General features: G+C 48.4%; 1 protein-coding gene and 4 long non-coding RNA genes across 8 annotated transcripts in view; 1 reads left to right on the forward strand and 4 right to left on the reverse strand.

The window, feature by feature from the left end:
* Positions 1–2,589: 2,589 nt before the first annotated feature.
* On the reverse strand, positions 2,590–3,305 carry LOC117007109. 2 transcript variants are annotated; one of them, XR_004420086.1, is made up of 3 exons: positions 3,135–3,305; positions 2,974–3,051; positions 2,590–2,887 (listed from the first exon to the last, which is right to left on the reverse strand). It is a non-coding gene; the product is annotated as an uncharacterized LOC117007109 (long non-coding RNA). The 2 variants fall into 2 exon arrangements; XR_004420085.1 differs by having other exon boundaries at positions 2,590–2,898.
* A 563-nt stretch (positions 3,306–3,868) lies between these two features.
* LOC117007113 lies at positions 3,869–5,108 on the reverse strand. The gene is made up of 3 exons (XR_004420089.1): positions 4,157–5,108; positions 4,035–4,076; positions 3,869–3,940 (listed from the first exon to the last, which is right to left on the reverse strand). It is a non-coding gene; the product is annotated as an uncharacterized LOC117007113 (long non-coding RNA).
* Positions 5,109–7,980: 2,872 nt separating this feature from the next.
* Positions 7,981–10,177, reverse strand: LOC117007110. The gene is made up of 4 exons (XR_004420087.1): positions 10,098–10,177; positions 9,014–9,139; positions 8,629–8,869; positions 7,981–8,062 (listed from the first exon to the last, which is right to left on the reverse strand). It is a non-coding gene; the product is annotated as an uncharacterized LOC117007110 (long non-coding RNA).
* Positions 10,178–10,232: 55 nt separating this feature from the next.
* LOC117007114 lies at positions 10,233–16,130 on the forward strand. The gene is made up of 3 exons (XR_004420090.2): positions 10,233–10,317; positions 11,856–11,985; positions 13,857–16,130. It is a non-coding gene; the product is annotated as an uncharacterized LOC117007114 (long non-coding RNA).
* Positions 14,509–17,768, reverse strand: part of MAGI3 (membrane associated guanylate kinase, WW and PDZ domain containing 3) — a 56,592-nt gene continuing 53,332 nt past the window's right edge. For 2 of the 3 annotated variants that reach the window (XM_033080013.1, XM_033080012.1), the window contains exon 22: positions 17,241–17,553. Coding sequence is in view for 1 of the 3 variants with exons in the window: in XM_033080014.2 (XP_032935905.1) it covers positions 16,472–17,553 (1,082 nt within the window). In the remaining 2 variants the exon portion in view is untranslated. Of the gene's footprint in view, positions 17,554–17,768 lie in introns of all 3 variants that reach the window. The other variant, XM_033080014.2, reaches the window with a different exon arrangement.

The raw sequence follows: 17,768 nt of genomic DNA on the forward strand, positions 1-17,768 counted from the left end.
CCTGTGCGCTGGCGTCGCTTAGGGCCTGCGCTGTTCATGCTGGGGGCTGCGTCTTGTGCCTTACCATGGGATGGGACGGGCAGTGCTGAGAAGGGCAAGTGAGGACTGCTAGGGCCTGAAAGGCCACCCATACTTGCATTGTGGTATGGGTGGGCAAGTGGGCCGCAGTAGGGGCTGGAGTTAGAAGTCAGTCTGCGTATGCCTGGAAAATGCCAAGTGGTGCTGGCATTGTGAGTGGCTCCGCCAAGCAAACTGTCATGCTAAGAAAGGGACTGTGTCACCCAAGGTGTAACATCTGTGGGGTGGCCTAGTTGCCTCGGGAGCTGGCATGGGGGCCGGAGGGGGAATCGCTCTGGGGCTGGTATACTCACCGTGGGGTGGGCTTCAAGGCTCTAGGATGAGAGCTGAACGGCTGCAGAGCTGGAGCCACGACGCACATGCTGCCCTTCCGAGCTGCACAAGAGTCCACTGGCAGAGATGGAGAAAGGCCCAGCTGCAGGAGCAGAGCAGGCAGTTGAATAAAGCTTGTGGGATAACCAAGAGCTGAAATCACGGGCTGGGGAAACGGGGGACCTGGAAATCACTGGGACTGGGATAAAGAGCTGCAAGCAGGGTAGATGCTGCAAGGGCTGACGTTGGGCCTGTGGGGATCCCTGTGCGCTGGCGTCGCTTAGGGCCTGCGCTGTTCATGCTGGGGGCTGCGTCTTGTGCCTTACCATGGGATGGGACGGGCAGTGCTGAGAAGGGCAAGTGAGGACTGCTAGGGCCTGAAAGGCCACCCATACTTGCATTGTGGTATGGGTGGGCAAGTGGGCCGCAGTAGGGGCTGGAGTTAGAAGTCAGTCTGCGTATGCCTGGAAAATGCCAAGTGGTGCTGGCATTGTGAGTGGCTCCGCCAAGCAAACTGTCATGCTAAGAAAGGGACTGTGTCACCCAAGGTGTAACATCTGTGGGGTGGCCTAGTTGCTCGGGAGCTGGCATGGGGGCCGGAGGGGGAATCGCTCTGGGGCTGGTATACTCACCGTGGGGTGGGCTTCAAGGCTCTAGGATGAGAGCTGAACGGCTGCAGAGCTGGAGCCACGACGCACATGCTGCCCTTCCGAGCTGCACAAGAGTCCACTGGCAGAGATGGAGAAAGGCCCAGCTGCAGGAGCAGAGCAGGCAGTTGAATAAAGCTTGTGGGATAACCAAGAGCTGAAATCACGGGCTGGGGAAACGGGGGACCTGGAAATCACTGGGACTGGGATAAAGAGCTGCAAGCAGGGTAGATGCTGCAAGGGCTGACGTTGGGCCTGTGGGCATCCCTGTGCGCTGGCGTCGCTTAGGGCCTGCGCTGTTCATGCTGGGGGCTGCGTCTTGTGCCTTACCATGGGATGGGACGGGCAGTGCTGAGAAGGGCAAGTGAGGACTGCTAGGGCCTGAAAGGCCACCCATACTTGCATTGTGGTATGGGTGGGCAAGTGGGCCGCAGTAGGGGCTGGAGTTAGAAGTCAGTCTGCGTATGCGCTGGAAAATGCCAAGTGGTGCTGGCATTGTGAGTGGCTCCGCCAAGGCAAACTGTCATGCTAAGAAAGGGACTGTGTCACCCAAGGTGTAACATCTGTGGGGTGGCCTAGTGGCTCGGGAGCTGGCATGGGGGCCGGAGGGGGAATCGCTCTGGGGCTGGTATACTCACCGTGGGGTGGGCTTCAAGGCTCTAGGATGAGAGCTGAACGGCTGCAGAGCTGGAGCCACGACGCACATGCTGCCATTCCGAGCTGCACAAGAGTCCACTGGCAGAGATGGAGAAAGGCCCAGCTGCAGGAGCAGAGCAGGCAGTTGAATAAAGCTTGTGGGATAACCAAGAGCTGAAATCACGGGCTGGGGAAACGGGGGACCTGGAAATCACTGGGACTGGGATAAAGAGCTGCAAGCAGGGTAGATGCTGCAAGGGCTGACGTTGGGCCTGTGGGGATCCCTGTGCGCTGGCGTCGCTTAGGGCCTGCGCTGTTCATGCTGGGGGCTGCGTCTTGTGCCTTACCATGGGATGGGACGGGCAGTGCTGAGAAGGGCAAGTGAGGACTGCTAGGGCCTGAAAGGCCACCCATACTTGCATGTGGTATGGGTGGGCAAGTGGGCCGCAGTAGGGGCTGGAGCTAGAAGTCAGTCTGCATGCGGCTGGAAAATGCCAAGTGGTGCTGGCATTGTGAGTGGCTCCGCCAAGCAAACTGTCATGCTAAGAAAGGGACTGTGTCACCCAAGGTGTAACATCTGTGGGGTGGCCTAGTTGCTCAGGAGCTGGCATGGGGGCCGGAGGGGGAATCGCTCTGGGGCTGGTATACTCACCGTGGGGTGGGCTTCAAGGCTCTAGGATGAGAGCTGAACGGCTGCAGAGCTGGAGCCACGACGCACATGCTGCCATTCCAAGCTGCACAAGAGTCCACTGGCAGAGATGGAGAAAGGCCCAGCTGCAGGAGCAGAGCAGGCAGTTGAATAAAGCTTGTGGGATAACCAAGAGCTGAAATCACGGGCTGGGGAAACGGGGGACCTGGAAATCACTGGGACTGGGATAAAGAGCTGCAAGCAGGGTAGATGCTGCAAGGGCTGACGTTGGGCCTGTGGGGATCCCTGTGCGCTGGCGTCGCTTAGGGCCTGCGCTGTTCATGCTGAAATCATAGAGAGTCTTCCCCTTATGGGGCTTGACAGGCTGCTTCTTGGACATCCCCAGTTCCAAAGTTGCCTCAAAAATCCCTCCTGACAATTCCAGACCCAGCATCCCGCTCCCATCACCTCTGTGGGTTGGATCCCTGCACTTATCTGTCAGAGATCCGGGTATGAGAATCCATGCGAGGTGTGCAGTAAAAAAGCTTCACCATGTGGGAAATTCCTGCCATCGCTGGGCTGTTGTCTCTTAGTCAGCTACAATAAAGAAAACCAAACATCAGTGCATGCTCTGAGCAGCATACAGGCCAAAACCTGAATTTCACTACTCACCATCTCCCAGGAATGCCCAGGGGCTCAGGTCACACATTTCAGCTGCACACAGTCTGATGCCATCATCACAAAATAGACCTGGCTTAAGAAGAGACAAGGTGATGTGGCATGGCTGAAACTTGATGGGACCCAAACTCCTTTTCCCAAACTCCCAGACTCACCCCAACTGCTTGGCTCTTTCCAAAGGCTGCCCAGCTGGCATTTTCAAATTGCAGAAGGTGAAGGTTTCATCAGAGTCCTGGAATACTGCTGGAGGGCTGTTGTGGGTTGGCGAGGTTTAGAAATTTTTCCCATTATTATGTTAAACTAGCCGGGATGGCTCTCCTATTAGCCGTTAAGAGCTGGAGACAAAGGACTAGCTGAAGCAAGCTGATGGCCCCATTAGGGAAAGGTGGAGTCCTGCTTTTGTTTTGGGCAAGTAAGAGGACACTGGGGGTAGGAGAACTCTTACAGCTGGACGGCCAAACTGGAGGAGAGAGGTTCTGTTTCTCCGGTTGGGATCAGGCTTCTTGGATTTGGACTGCTAAAGCTTCCTGCTTTCCTCTGAACAACTGGGACGCCCACGGTGAGCAGAATTCCTTCCTCACCTTTTTCTTCCACCTGGGGCGGTGAGGCCACCTGGCCCCCTCCCCTGCCCCTGCAGCAGCCGCAACTGAGAAGCCGCCTGCCCTGCTCCTTCGGAGAGTCATCGGTGACTGAAAAAAGGGACTGGGACTGAATTCCGTTCTGTTCTGTCACTGTTTTTTTTTTCTTTCATATAGCTGATGCTGTTTTCGTTTGTCTTATAAATATATCAGTAAAGAACTGTTATTCCCAACCTATACCTTTTTTTGTGCCTGTGAGTTCCTGAATTTCCTTTTCCTAGTAATACTGTCCCTTTAAACCGGGACAAGGGCTCACAGGAGCAGTGAACTGGGTCTCTTGGCCAGCTGGGCAGAGCCATCTCAGGGTAGTTCAAGGGCACTGCCTAAAACACACAAAGAACAATGAATGCTGAGAGCTGCACCAGAGATTGAGACCTGAGCAAAAAAAACTGATTCAGACCCCTAGAAACTGCTCACCTGGCCTGCTTCCCCTTCCCTGCTGATATCCAGCTTCATTTTCTAAAAACAAAGACAAATGCTGTAACACAGTCGCCATTAACGCTTCCCATGGAAAGGCAAACTGTGACTGAACCCCTTACCCAGGGGGGGCCCTTGTCCTCAACTTGGATCCATCTGCATCTGAAACAGAGGCAGGGCAAAAGTCCAAGTGCTGCAGGACAGCCTAACCCCTCCAGAGATCTGGGATCAATCTGCAGATCTCAACTAGAGTCCAACACCACCCCACATCACTAAAAGCAAGTCCCTAGGACTGGTCCTAGCACACCTACACCCAGACTACACAGCAGGGCAGAGCAGCTACAGACCCAAATGCATGCAGGCACCCATGACACAGGACATGACAAACGAGGGGAGGACATGGGGAGGGGAAAAAAGAAAAAAAAATCTCCCAGCAGGAAGAAGAATCACAAGGACTGAGAGAATGCAAGATGGGATGACGGCGGGGAGACTGATGGGGAGATGATGAGGCTGGAAGAAGTTGCTAGCAGAAGCATTAATCCCAAGAACCGAAGAGATGGATGGCTGAGAAATTTCTGGTCAGAATCCTCTCCCTATCTTCACATTCTTCCACATCCTAAACCTCTGGAATGGACCCTTGTGGTGTACAGCTGTCAATACAGTTCAGAAGAAGAGCTTCAAAGACAGCAGACTGGATGCTTCCAAGCAGAGATGTGATTACCATGCCAGCCCACGCTCCCATGGGCCGGCACCAGGCCAAGGAAAGCGGAGGCTAAAAATTAGCCCAGAATTTCCTATATGCCCCTCAAAGGGCTTAGACTCAGGACATGTAATACAACACACTCAAAAGACACACAGTGCACAAGAAACAAGTGTCATGACACCCACCAGAACTGCTCTACCCTGTGCATTTCAGCATTGAGTTCAAATTGAGACTTGCCTCTTATGGGGCCTAAGGGGCTGCTTCTTGGACATCTCCAGCTCCAAAGCTGCCTCAAAAACCCCTCCTGACAATTACAGACCCAGCAACCCTCTGTCATCCCCTCTGTGAATCACAGCCCTTCGCTTATCTGTCAGACACCCGGAGAGGTGAATCCGGTTTGGGCGCAAAGCGAGGCTCCCTCGATGTCTGGGACACCGCTGCCATCGCCGGGCTCCTCTCTCTGCGTCACCTACACTAAAGAAAACCAAACATCAGTGTATGCTCTGAGGAGCACATTAGCCAAAACCACATAATTCCACAGCCCCAAGGAATAGCAGTGTTGTGTGTGCCAAACCACCACAAGTCAGCTCCTCACCCTCTCCTGAGCGTGCTGGGGTCCTTGAGTCTCCAGCTTCAGCCAGAGCCTGAGGCTGTTACGGTGGGTACCTGGTTTAGGAAGAGACAAAGTTAGGTGGCATTTCTGTGAGCGAGGTGGGTGAGCTCATGCACTGTAAGATGTGCGAATACACCTGCCGCACTTGTGAAAAGTCTCAAGGGCCCACAAATGGACATTTTACACCGTACTGCCTTCAAACCACCCCCACCCATGCTCTAAGGTAACTCCTAACTGGATAGCCTGCTTGCCCTCCATCTCCCAGTCACAGTCCTCCCTTTACTCACCTGAAGCTTCAACCTCAAACATCTTTAACACAGGTCAAATGCCTTTTGTCATATGACAAAAGAGCTGAAAAAAAATCTCAGGTGTCATACTTCACCTAAAATTTCAGGAAGCTGCATTCCACCTTAAAAAAAAAAAAAAAAAAAAAAGAAACCCAAGAACACAACTACAAATTACAAAAGCACCTTATTACCTCCGAAGACACAACCCAAAACTATGAACTTAAATGCTCACTGTATTTAATACTATTTCCTTCACCGAATCTTCAAATTCTCTGCTTTAGATGCCCAAAAGCACCTGCTAAAAAACAAACTGAGATAAGGTGAAACATCCTCTGCATTGAAATGAGAGGAGAACCCTTATCCCAGCTGATTCCCAGAGACAGAATGGAGGCCACTAGCAAAGGCTGCGGTTAATATACCCCTCATTGGGACCGCCCCTGGTTTGCAGGAAAAGGAGGAGGAAATCCCATGAGGTATAAAAGGCCTCAGAATAACTGTGGCTGTTTGGCTCCTCAGACTTGAATTCGAGGTGAGGAAATTCAACAAGAGAAAGGTGAGCTATTTTTCAATACAAAAAATTTTATAGGAAATGCAAATACTTCCGTTTTTGCAACAATTGCATTCAGAAAAAGGGGCAAAAATCGCATCAGAAATAAAACTTTGCATTTCAGCAGCATAGCTAGATATCAGAGAGAATTTATTAGGTGATCTAATTAGTCTTTAGCGAATGCAACTACTTACTATGTGTATAGCTAACTAGGACGGATGAGAATAGGAATGAGAACGGTGTAAGTGTCACAGAGACCTCTATTCAGGGCTACCTATGTTTTAAAAAAAACAAGAAAAAGAGTAAATTCTCTGTGAAGTAATTCTCACCCACCCAGTTCTGTGACATCAGTAGGGAAGAGCTGTTTTGCACTGCAAAGGCAGCCGGGGTTCTAAGTGCTAGCAGCTTGTGTCTGGGAGAAATCCTGATCTGTCTGGCGTTGTAGCAGACGGGAGCCCCGTCTCAGGAACAGGGCCCTGGACAAGAACATTGGCACTTTGCCCTCTGAACCAAAACTCCCCCTCTCCCAGAAGCATAATCGCAGTTTAGAAGAGGTATTTTGTACTGCAAAGGCAGTCAGGACTCTATATGGAGTCCGCTTGAAGCCGCGATAAATCCTGATCCGTTTGAAATTACAGCGGGTAGAGCACAGTCACCAGGACAGGGCCCTAGACGCAAAAGGTGGCCTCTTTCCCTGTGAACGAAAATTCACCCTTCCAGTGTCCTGATATCATTTTCAAGGAGGTATTCAGCACTCCAAAGGCAGTCAGGATTCTAAGTGCTGGCAGGTTGGATCTGGGAGAAATCCCGATCCGTTTGGACTTGTAGCAGGCGGAAGCCCGGTCTAAGGCCCGGGACGCTGGATACAAAAGGTGGCCAAATTTGCTCTGAAAGAAAAGTTGCCTGCCCAGTTTCCTGACAGTAGTTTAAATGAGGCATTTTGCACTCCAAAAACAGCCAAGGTTCTAAGTGGTGGCAGCTTGCGTCTGGGAGAAATCCTGATCCGTTCAGAACTCCAGCGGGCAGAAGCTCGGTCCCAGGCACGGGGCCATGGGTGAGAACATTGGCCCTTTTTCCCTTAGAAAAAAACCTTTACTTTCCAGTTTCCTAACAGCAGTCTGTCACTCCAAAGGTAGTCAGAGTTCTTAGTGGTGGCAGCGTGGGTGTGGAAGAAATCCTAATCCGTTGGGAATTTCAGCAAGGGGAAGCCCGCTCCTAGGACACAGAGTGTGACCTATTTCCTTGTGAAACAAAACTCATCTCCCCCAGTATATACATAGAATTTGGAGGAGGCATTTGTCACTCCAAAGACAGCCAGGGTTGTAAATAGTGGCAGCTTGGATCTGGGAGATATCCTGATGCATTCTGAATTTTAGCAGGCAGAAGCCAGCTCTCGGCTACTGACCTCGAAACACAAACTTTGGCCCTTTCACTGTTGAAACGAAAGTCACCCTCCCAGTTTTCAGATAATCACTCTGGAGGAGGCCTTTGTAGCTCCAAAGGTACCCAGGGCTTGTGAAGTCAGTAAAGAGCAGGTGCTTGCAAATCGGGAAGCAGCCAGGGTCCTAAGTGGTGGCACATTGGGTCTGGGAGAAATCCCGATCCCTTTGGAATTTTAGCAGGCAGAACCCCAGACAGTGACAACTAAATGAATGGCAATGACCCTTGCCCAGTGCTCGTGATTCACCCACACAAAATCCAGAGCAAATGTTGCTTGGGCTTTAAGAACTTGAAATAACTTTGAAGTAGAAGAAATCACCTTTTTCTGCTGTTGATTTTTCTTCTTTCAGATGCTGGACTTGCCTCTGTGGGTGTGTGCTGAGCTCTCTCTGCAGGGTACTGCCAGGCCTGAATGGTTGTGAGTTGGTGTTCTTCTCCCTGGGGAATCAGAAAATATTATTAATTAGACCACAGAAATGCTTTCTGAAACCTCTCCCCTTTCCTGCCCCTGTGCTGGTACATCTGCTCTTTCTGCCTCTGAATTTACACCTGGTCCCTCATGTCATTTCCCTGCCTCACTTCCGTACAGATCGTAGCTGGAAAAACTGAAATTATTTCCAATTCCCCAGTGACAAGAGCACAAACTCGCAGCTCTCAGCCAGTCAGGCCTGACAGTCACTGAGGGAAATCTGACTCAGTATTAATAAGTACCATTAATAAGTATCATCACCCCAGTCCTCCAGCCTTGGCAAGTTTTTGCAGTGAATGGACCCAAGATCTAATGCTTAACCTAAATTTCTGTCAGCTTTTGTTAGAAAGATACTGGACAGCAAATCATACAACAATTTAAAATTGCACAAAGAATAACAGGCACAGACCAATCCCAACCACCTCAATCACTGCTCCACCCCAATTTTGGGAGAAGCAGTGACAGAGCTGATAAATCCTCTCCTTCCGCACCATTCGGTCAATTGATGCACTTCCCCAGAGAGGATTTCCTCCACCTTTTGTTCCCGACAGCACCTCTCTCTCCAGCACAAATCCCACTGGGCACAGACGCAGAAGGAGCGGACCTAAGGCCGCGGTTCTGGCAGCAGCTGCGATTCTGAGCTCCCTGGAATCCCTGGATGGCTCATCCCGGCTCTCGTGCCCATCTCACCTCAGCCAGGACTCTCTGTCCTCAGAGGGAAACACGGCCCGATGGCACACGGCTCTGGCACCCCATTTCCTCTTGTTCCTGCTGACCTGCAAAGCCACAGGCAAACGCAGTCCCTCAGACCTTGCACCCCTGAACACCAGGAGAGCTGGAGTTTCACCCAGATCCCAGATTCCTTAGGCAGTTAATCCCAGCAGGGAGGAAAAGAGGAGCCCTGCAGCCGTCTCACTTACCCCACGGCATGGGCAGGACCAGGAGCCCTCCAGGGCAGAGCCCTGGTGCTGAAGCCTCCTGGCTTTGGCTGCTCAAACACCACAGCTTTTGGCAAAGATGGGAGGAGTGTAATGCTTTTTCCTGTCCTGAAAGAGAGGAGGAAAAGAAAATTAAGTCCACTGCAGAAGTCAGAGATTCCCAGCTTTCACACTTCTGCTCACTGTGGTATTTTATCCAGGTGACACCAATTCCAATATAAAAGTGCCTTTTCCCAGCATTTTTATTCCTAACTATTTCAGTCATTAAAAGGATGCTCATTTTTCCTATTGCATTCTTTGCTTTATTTTAACAGAACCATTTTCATCCCAGACCCCATTTGTCAGTTATTCCATCCTTTACCCCGGGACTTTGCACAAAGGAACACCTGAGGTGCTGCATCACATGAAATCCCAAAGAGAAACCCCTCCAAAACCTGCCAGAGAGAGGTTTTGAGGCACTCCAGGATAGAGACAGCTCTTCATGCCTTGTCAGGCCACACCAATTCTGTCACATCCACCTGAGGTGTGCAGGTGAATGTGAGAGGTTATATAGTGATTCGTGTCATTACAGAAATACACCATGAAATCAATATCAACAAGAATACTGAATTCAAAGTAAAGCATGAACACAGAACACAGAAAAATGCAATGATTTCATTGTATTTGTTAAAATTACTTTGCTGTGCTTTTTGATTCTATGTGTTTTTTTTACTTTGCCACTATAATCATAAACTGTATCCATTTTTTTATGTATAAGGAAAATGCAGGCCTGTGTGAACAGGAACAGTCTTGTCACTGCTGTTACCTTCTTGCAAAGAATGTAACCTTCCAATATGTTCCAGCCTTGTCCAGACCTGGTGGAATCTTGTAGCCACTGCTGCTTAGGCCCTAGCCAACATGTTTGGGCTTGCTTGGACTTGTACCCCAGCACGGTGGGCACGTCACAGCCCACCTATAAAAGGGGCAGTGACAGACGTGTTGGTGGAGTACAGACTCCCTGTGTCCCCAGCGCTGCTTGCCTGTTCCTTATCAACGAATTAATAAATTGCCTTATTGATTAACCTACCCGATTATTAGTGAGTGAATTTATAACAAAATTGGTGACGGTGATGCGATGAATTTCCGTTTTTCAGGGGAGAACAACTGATCCAGGGAAGGCATGCCCCACCTTTGGTGGCTCCGGGTGACTGCTGGGCTCTGCTGGGATAGGAAATTCATAGAACAGATAAGGCCAAGGCAAGGAATTGGAGCTCCCGGAGGAAAACTGCAGTAAAGAACACCGGACTGTGAGTATTGCTTGGTGTATGACTGGTGTATGCTTGAGATGTAACTTTGTTACGAAGCGAGTGAAGATGGGATTTCTAAATAGAAATCGGAGGCTGGGAGCGCTTGTTAAAAAGGCTTAAAGTAAAGCAGTGGCCGGTGGCATCTGCTGAAGAAATTTTTATTTGAAAGATCAGGGGCCAGAGGCACCAGTCAGGTATGGGTCAGGTTTGTAAGAAACCTCAAAACCCAGGTACCAAGGGTTCAGATAAGAACTGGGGTTCATGTAAAAACTGGGGTACAAAGAATAAAGGGAGCTGAATGTTTCCTAGCACAGTTCACTAGGGAACAGGACAACAGTGGGGATCCCAAAACATTGCTGGTTTGAGTCATAAAAAAGCCCAAGAGCATCCAGGATTGTCCAACAAAAAAAAAAAAATTTGAAGACCAAAGTTAAAAAAAAAAAAATAATAGGGTACTTCAGTCTTGTGTTGTCTTCTTGTGAGTAAAAAGTAGTAAGAAAAACTTATTAGTAAAAAAAAAATCGAATGAGTGTGAATGAATGTATATGTATTGTTATTTTAAAGTTTAACGCTATTTTCTGAAAAAAATAAATTGTATTGTATTGCTAAAAAAATGAAGATTTTCTGTGCTGTGGGGGAGGGGTAAGCAATATTTAAGTTACCAGAGAAATTAATTAGAAAAAGAGAGGCAGAAGCCAGGGACAGACAGAAGTGCTAGAAAAATAGGACAAAAATCAAGTAAGATAAGTTCGGGGGGGGAGGGTAAAAGGACTGGGACCCTCTGAAAATATTGCCTTCCGCACTGACTCCCCGGCTTTTCCCCAGTCCCGGCATGCGAGGTTTTTTCCCCCAGACTCAATCCCGGCGCCGCAACTTTTTCGGTCCCGGCTGCCCTTGGCCCGCACGCCTGCACTTGCACAACTCTCGGCGTTCCCGTGCCCCGTCCCTGCCACGCGGTCCCGGGCGCCGTAACGCACGTGTCCACGCGCTCCTGCGGTTTTTAACAAAAAGCGCTACAGCAACTCCGGTGGCGGGCTCCACCCCCGACCCCTCTCCTTTGGAGGAGCGATTCTCGATGGTAAACTCTACACCCTCCCCCTACCTCTCTCTTAAGCAACCTTAATAACCCCGCCCTTGTCGTTCCCGCCTCGTGGCTTTTGCGGAGGCACAAGAAAAGCCTCCAGGCGTCCCCCAGCGCTCCGGGGACGGGATCGCTCCGGGGCCGGCGCCGCTGCACGGTGCCGGGGGGCCCCCGGCGGGAAAGCGAGCGGCAGGGACTGCGCCGGGACAGCTCCTGCCCGCCCAGAGGGTCCCGGCGGCGCCTGAGCCCCGCGCCCGGAGCGGACAGAGCGGCGGGGACAGGCTCGGCTTTGTGCCGCCGCTCCCGCCCGCCGCCCGGCTCGGCTCGGCTCGCGCCGGCACGACTCTATCAGTCCTCTTAAAATCACAGGTGAAGAGGCATTCCCCGCAGTTAAAACACACACAATATTGCAAGAGGAGTTACTTCCCTCAATTTCAATTCTCTTTTGCCCTCGTAGCCCCCATTTTTTTTCTGGTGGAACCAGGGAGGGATCGGCAAGATGAAAATTGAAAAGGGAAAGGAGACAAGTCCCCCCACTACAAAGCCCCGTCGGCTCACGTGCTCTGCAGCTGCTTCCTCGCACAAAGGTTTGTCCCTCGGCACCTCCTTTAAGCAATTCTCCACATCCCAGTGCTCCCCCAGATCCTGTGAGGTGCTCTCACCGCCATTCCACGAGACGCTCCTGGGAGCTCACCATAAACTGCTCTCTCCAGCAGCTCCACACCGAAGAGAGCAATGAGACCCTCCCCCGGAAACAGCCCCCAGCAGGGCCTGCCCCCTCCTCATGGTCACCTGGGGTGCCCTAATGCTCGCACCTGGGGCTATTGAGGGGCAACGCCCGGCACAGGCGTCGCATATGGAATATATGATATGTATCATAAATACCATATAATATGTGATATCATATAATATTATCATAACAAATAATTATATCCTCTATCATGTTATATATATTTTATATCATATTTCATATAGGGTATATTAAACAATACATATTATCCTATATATTGTCATATATATTATATATTACATATATATGCAGTATAGGCCCATACAGGTCCATACAATATAGGCCCCTCATGTACCCATGAGCCGGTCATGTTGGGACAGGCAAATTCTAAAGTTCTGGATGATTTTTTTCTCTGAGCTCACATGCGTTAGCCAAAGCAATTGGAAAAGAACGATGTTATCGGTGCTGAATTCGCTTCTTTAGGAGAGATGGCAGACTGCAAAAATGGCTCTAATTTCCCTTTGTTACGAATTGGTTTGGGGCTGGTGCTGGAATATCATCTTGTAGCTTTAGATGGAGAAAAATCCAAATGAGAAAGTGCAGCTGTCTATGGTAAACAGTGTCCTAAAACTATACACAAAGCTGCTGCAAGGTATCATACCCTGCCTGAATAGCTAGGTTTTATGGAAGCGGTGACTTATGACAGTGACATGTGGCCCTGCCCTTCCCTTGGCTCCTAAAGTTAGTCCTCACAGAGGGAGTTTTTTGGTGGTCCTACAGTTGTGACATGAGATGGAACAATACAAGACTGGCGTGGTTAATTAGCACTGTGAACTTTTGATTAGTGGTTTAGCTAAGCGAGGCTGGTGTGAGCACAGCATCTCTGCTGCCTGCTCCTTTGTCCTTCAGCAGCTCTAGTGGTAGGAGATGCTGACAGCAGCAGAGAGATATTGGGGAAGGAGTGAGCAAAGTCTGGGAGTCACATAGATTAGTCTGGGTAAATTCTGCATCCTGGAGTGTCAGGCACTTGTGCAGCTGGTGTTGCTGCAGAAGAGACTTTGGATTCAGCAGGATATCCTTCTGAGTAGTGTGGGAATTCCTGCACGTACATTTAAGAATGGCCACAGAGGCAGCTCAGGGCATCACAGTCTGTTGGAGGGTTAAGCTAAAAGTCAGAGAATTAGTCCTCTAATATTGCTGAATGCTAAAGGACTCTATTCCTTGTATACTTACTGCAGGAATTGGATAGTCCATTCACATGGCATAGACTGATGGTGAATCCATTGACCTACAATAGCGCTCAGGGTGTCATCCTCCCTGCTCTCTCAGGAGTTATCAGTGGCCTGCTAGAATTCAGTATCAAGAGTAAATGCACAAACTGGCAGGAGCAGCTCTGGGGTCACTTCTGCATGTGGCCAAATTCCTCCTGCCCGAGCAGAGAGGCCTGGCTTTGCGTGGGGAATTCAGTGACCAGAACACATCGGGTGAGTCTCCATTTCCCTGAAGCACTTTTGAGGGGAAGAACAGGGCTCGTGTCAGTTTTAGTTTTCTTCAGGTCAAGCTGTGAGAATCTGGAATGCCTTCCTTTTATCCTGGTCCTCTTGTGGGTCATCCTGAAACTGGAGCTCACTGAGCGGAGCTGGACGGCTGAGGGACACAGAGCCATCAATAGGTAAAAAGCATTTAGACCTAAGGCTTAGGCCCAAACTCACTCTCTGTCTTTTGCAGTTACAGACAAATAAACCCGTGAGCTGACAGAGCATCAGTTCTAGGCATGTCCACCGGACACCGGAGATGAGAACCAGCGGTGTGGGGAGAAAGAAAAAAAAATTATGAAAATCTCTCATTACAAACTTTAAATGGATTCTCAGTCTATGTATCAGTTGTTTTCCCTCTGCTTTATTGTTCTACAATATCCAGAATGCACTGGCCTTATCAGAGACATCATCCCATGGCATGCACAGAAAAAACTGGATTAATGGGGCCGAATCCTTACAGCTAGCACTGAAACCGGTAAGAAGTGGTGTGGGACACCAAATGCTAAAGCCTTATGAGAGCTGCAGCTGGTACTAAATTGTTTACAGCTATTTTATATACAAGGAAAGGTTGTGAGACGTAAAAGGAGATGACAATTTTATATAGAAAAATGTATAAATAAACATACGGGATAAGTACTGCATTGCTGTAGTGTTTTGATAGGACCTTATGACTTTTATACCAGCTTTGCTGCACATTTGGTTTCTGAACGGAGGATCAAGGACTTCCAATACTAAATTGCATTTATTTTCCAGAAGAGTGGCATGTTTGTGGGTAAAACCTGGATTGCACCCCTGAAAGCCGACCGAGAACCTGGTTTAGACAGTGCAGAACCAACAGGCCATGAACTGGAATTTGTTTTTAATATCTATATAAAAAATAATGAACGATTTACAGATCTCTCTCTAGTCAGAACCTCAGAAGTCTGTAGAAAGGTGCTGTACAATATATAAACATTTACACCCAGTACATCCATACATTGCGTAGCATTCCAAGGCCACATGGCTAAGTCTGATACAGGAAGTACAGATACAAGGTCTCTGGAAGGAGAAATCACACACAGGTAAGACATTATCAGGTCACATGAACATATAAAAAATAGAGAGGAGTTGATGTCAGGGAAATTATTTCAGTGAGGCTAATTCATCTGGAACTGAAGGACTGGGTTTGTCGCTGTACTCAGTGGTCAGGCTGCGTGCACACAGCTCAACATAAACCAACTTCTAGGGTAGAACACAGGGCGATATCTACACAGGTTACTTCAGAGTATTAAATATTTCACAGTCATATTCCACCCAGGGAGTATTCGTACGTGTTACGCTACACAGCAAACCCGGTGTCAGTGGCTCACCTGGTGTCTAGAAGGTGAGCACAGTTCAGAGTTGCTTTAAAAGCCTTTTGAATTCCCAAAGTCTTCGTTTAAAAGCTGTTTGAGCAGTCAGCTGTACTTGTGAAGAATTCCACTCAGAACTGCCTCACTGTGCTTTGTTAGCCTTTAAACACATTTAATATTTCAAAGCCAAAACCAGATATTCACTTGCAAAAAGTAAATCCCGTTTGTATTTTAGGTTAGTAAAGCTCAATCCTTTACTCTTCTTTTTCCAGCAGACTGGACCAAGGGCCTCCTTTTACCACTTTTCTGAAGTCATTAAAAATCTCAGATGTCAGGAAATAATCACTAAAACTGTGAATAAAATAAACCCCTTCTGTTTCTGTTGTTCTGCTGTAGGACTAATGTGTCAGTAGGTTCTGGTGGTAACATTCCTCTTTAAAGCACCTCTGCCAGCCCAAACCATAGATGGTGTTTCTCCTGTATCCTGTTTGTAATCAACACTCCTTGATCGCACATTCATAGTAAATAGGGGAAAGTTCTAAAATACATAGGCAAGAACTTCACTGAAAAAGCTGCTTTGGCAGCTGAGTCCATCCTAAGGTCACCTGTTGCCTCTACAGAGGGAAAACACCCAATTCCTAAATAGCATTAAATGAATAAAGATGGGACTTCAGTATCAGTTCCACATCGAGGCTGAGGGTGTCATGGTGCCACGAGTGAAACCAAAGGAATTCTGTTATTTAACAGAACCCAGAATTTTATTTCCTCTCAGAGATGTTTGCAGCCCAAACCCCTGCGAATCAAAGTACTAAAATGATTTTGCTGTGTCAGAAAAAGCAAAATTGCAAAATTATGTCAAGTACCACATTTAGTTACAGGGTTTGGTATTAGTTATAAAAATTCTAGGAAACATATGAACTGAGCAGCATCGGCAGCTCACTTGCTGCCCTGGAACTGACAGAACCAACTTGCCCATGTTCACCCTGACCCAGCAAGAACACGTGGATTTCCTGATGCAAATGTGCAACATGCTCTACGAGAACACCCACTTGAGCCCAAACCTGCCTTGTCTGTGACTGGAATCCATGTGGGTAGGATTAGATTGACTGGACACAGTAGATAGCTTGGCACAAGAATGAAAGTAAGTCAGGATCACATTGGCAATAGAGGCATTAAATAACTTTGTTCAGAGTTCACAATACTCAGGGAAGCTGCAGCAGTGCAACACTGAGAGCAGCAGAAGTGGCCTGTGAAGGGACATGGGGATAGCAGCTCATGGAAGGGTTTCACTGAAAGCTTAGATAATTTAAGAACAAATCAAATACTTTCTCCCCTCTAGCCAGTTACTGAGTGGGAAAAAAAAAAAAAAGAAAAAAACCAAAAAGACAACTGTGTGAGAAGAACCAATGCTTTAAATTATCCTTACTGGAAAATTGATTAAAACATGTTCCAAAAAATAGTGTCTGTCAGTCAGTCAGACCCGTTTTCCGGGCATCCCTGCTGCTGGGGGGCCCTTACAGCCAGTGGGGACCCTCCAAGGCCCTGGAGTTATCACTGTTTTCCTTACTGTAGAATTCCTCTCAGGTTGGGAAGTTCCATCTTTGGTTTCATTGGGCAGCTCAATGTGTCTCTCTCCATGGTGCATGTTCAGCCTAAGAGCTTCCTCTGTTTCCACCCTCCTTTGTTTCTCCACAGAAAGCAGTGGGATATTGGACAGGCTGGATGTTTTGAGTCTGCCGGAAGCTGTGTCTCCAGAGCTGGACTTTGTTAATAAATCATCCGTAGAGGCATTTCTCCTGGAGTCCCTGAAGGGAAGGTTATTCCCACCAAACACTGGGTAATGTTGGTCTGCAGAATACCCTTCTGTCTTTCCTGGGGTCTTCTGCTTCATCTCTTTCCTTGTCACTTCTGGTTTACCATTCCCACCTTTCAACTGCTCAACAGTTACTTTTTCACCACAGGATGTTCTACCTTGGATCCTTCCCGCTGTTTCTGTGCTTCCTGGCTTGCCAAGATGCATCTGGGGACTTGCTGACCTTCCTCGATTTCCACTGGAAGACTCCTTGTTGTCACTATTCTCCACCCCTATTTCTGTAATTTTACTCTTGCTCCTGGAACCATCATATTTATGTGAGAGATTGTTTTTCTCAGGATCCCCTTTCCTGGGGCTGTACAATCCCATATGAGGGTATCCTTCAGCAGCCCCTGACTTTGCTGGACTGGCAGATCTGTCCCTTCTGATCTCTGCTTCTAAACTACCTTTAGTAATTCCAAACCCAGGACTTGAGGGACATTCCCATCTCTTCTTTGTTCTCTGGGGAGAAGACTGAGGCTTCCTCTCACGCTGGTTTTCATTTAAAGTGCTTATCTTATGAGGCACAGTGTTCTCTGCTTGTTCCAGTTCCTCAGACAGCTGAACTCCGGTTAAAGCTTCTCCTGCTACTGCTAAATAACACACTTCAGATGGGGAAGCAGAATGGGAAGATGAAGCTAATAATGGTGACTGATCTTCATATATTACATTTGATGAAGCAGGATTGTGGCTATCCCAATCACCTGGAAGCAAATGGCAAGAGATTTGATTAAATACACAAAAAGTAATAATCAGCACTACTGAGTACTGAGTTCAATTCAAAACACATTACAGAGTGGCATATTTTCAAAGCTTTATTTAGCCAGATTTCTGTATTATGCTGTTCTACCACAACTCTGAGGATGTGATTTTGGAAAGAAAAAATCTAGTGCTCAGAATGCTTGATCCCTGCAGGACT

Source organism: Catharus ustulatus, chromosome 25 (assembly GCF_009819885.2).
Source record: "Catharus ustulatus isolate bCatUst1 chromosome 25, bCatUst1.pri.v2, whole genome shotgun sequence".
NCBI lineage: Eukaryota > Metazoa > Chordata > Aves > Passeriformes > Turdidae > Catharus > Catharus ustulatus.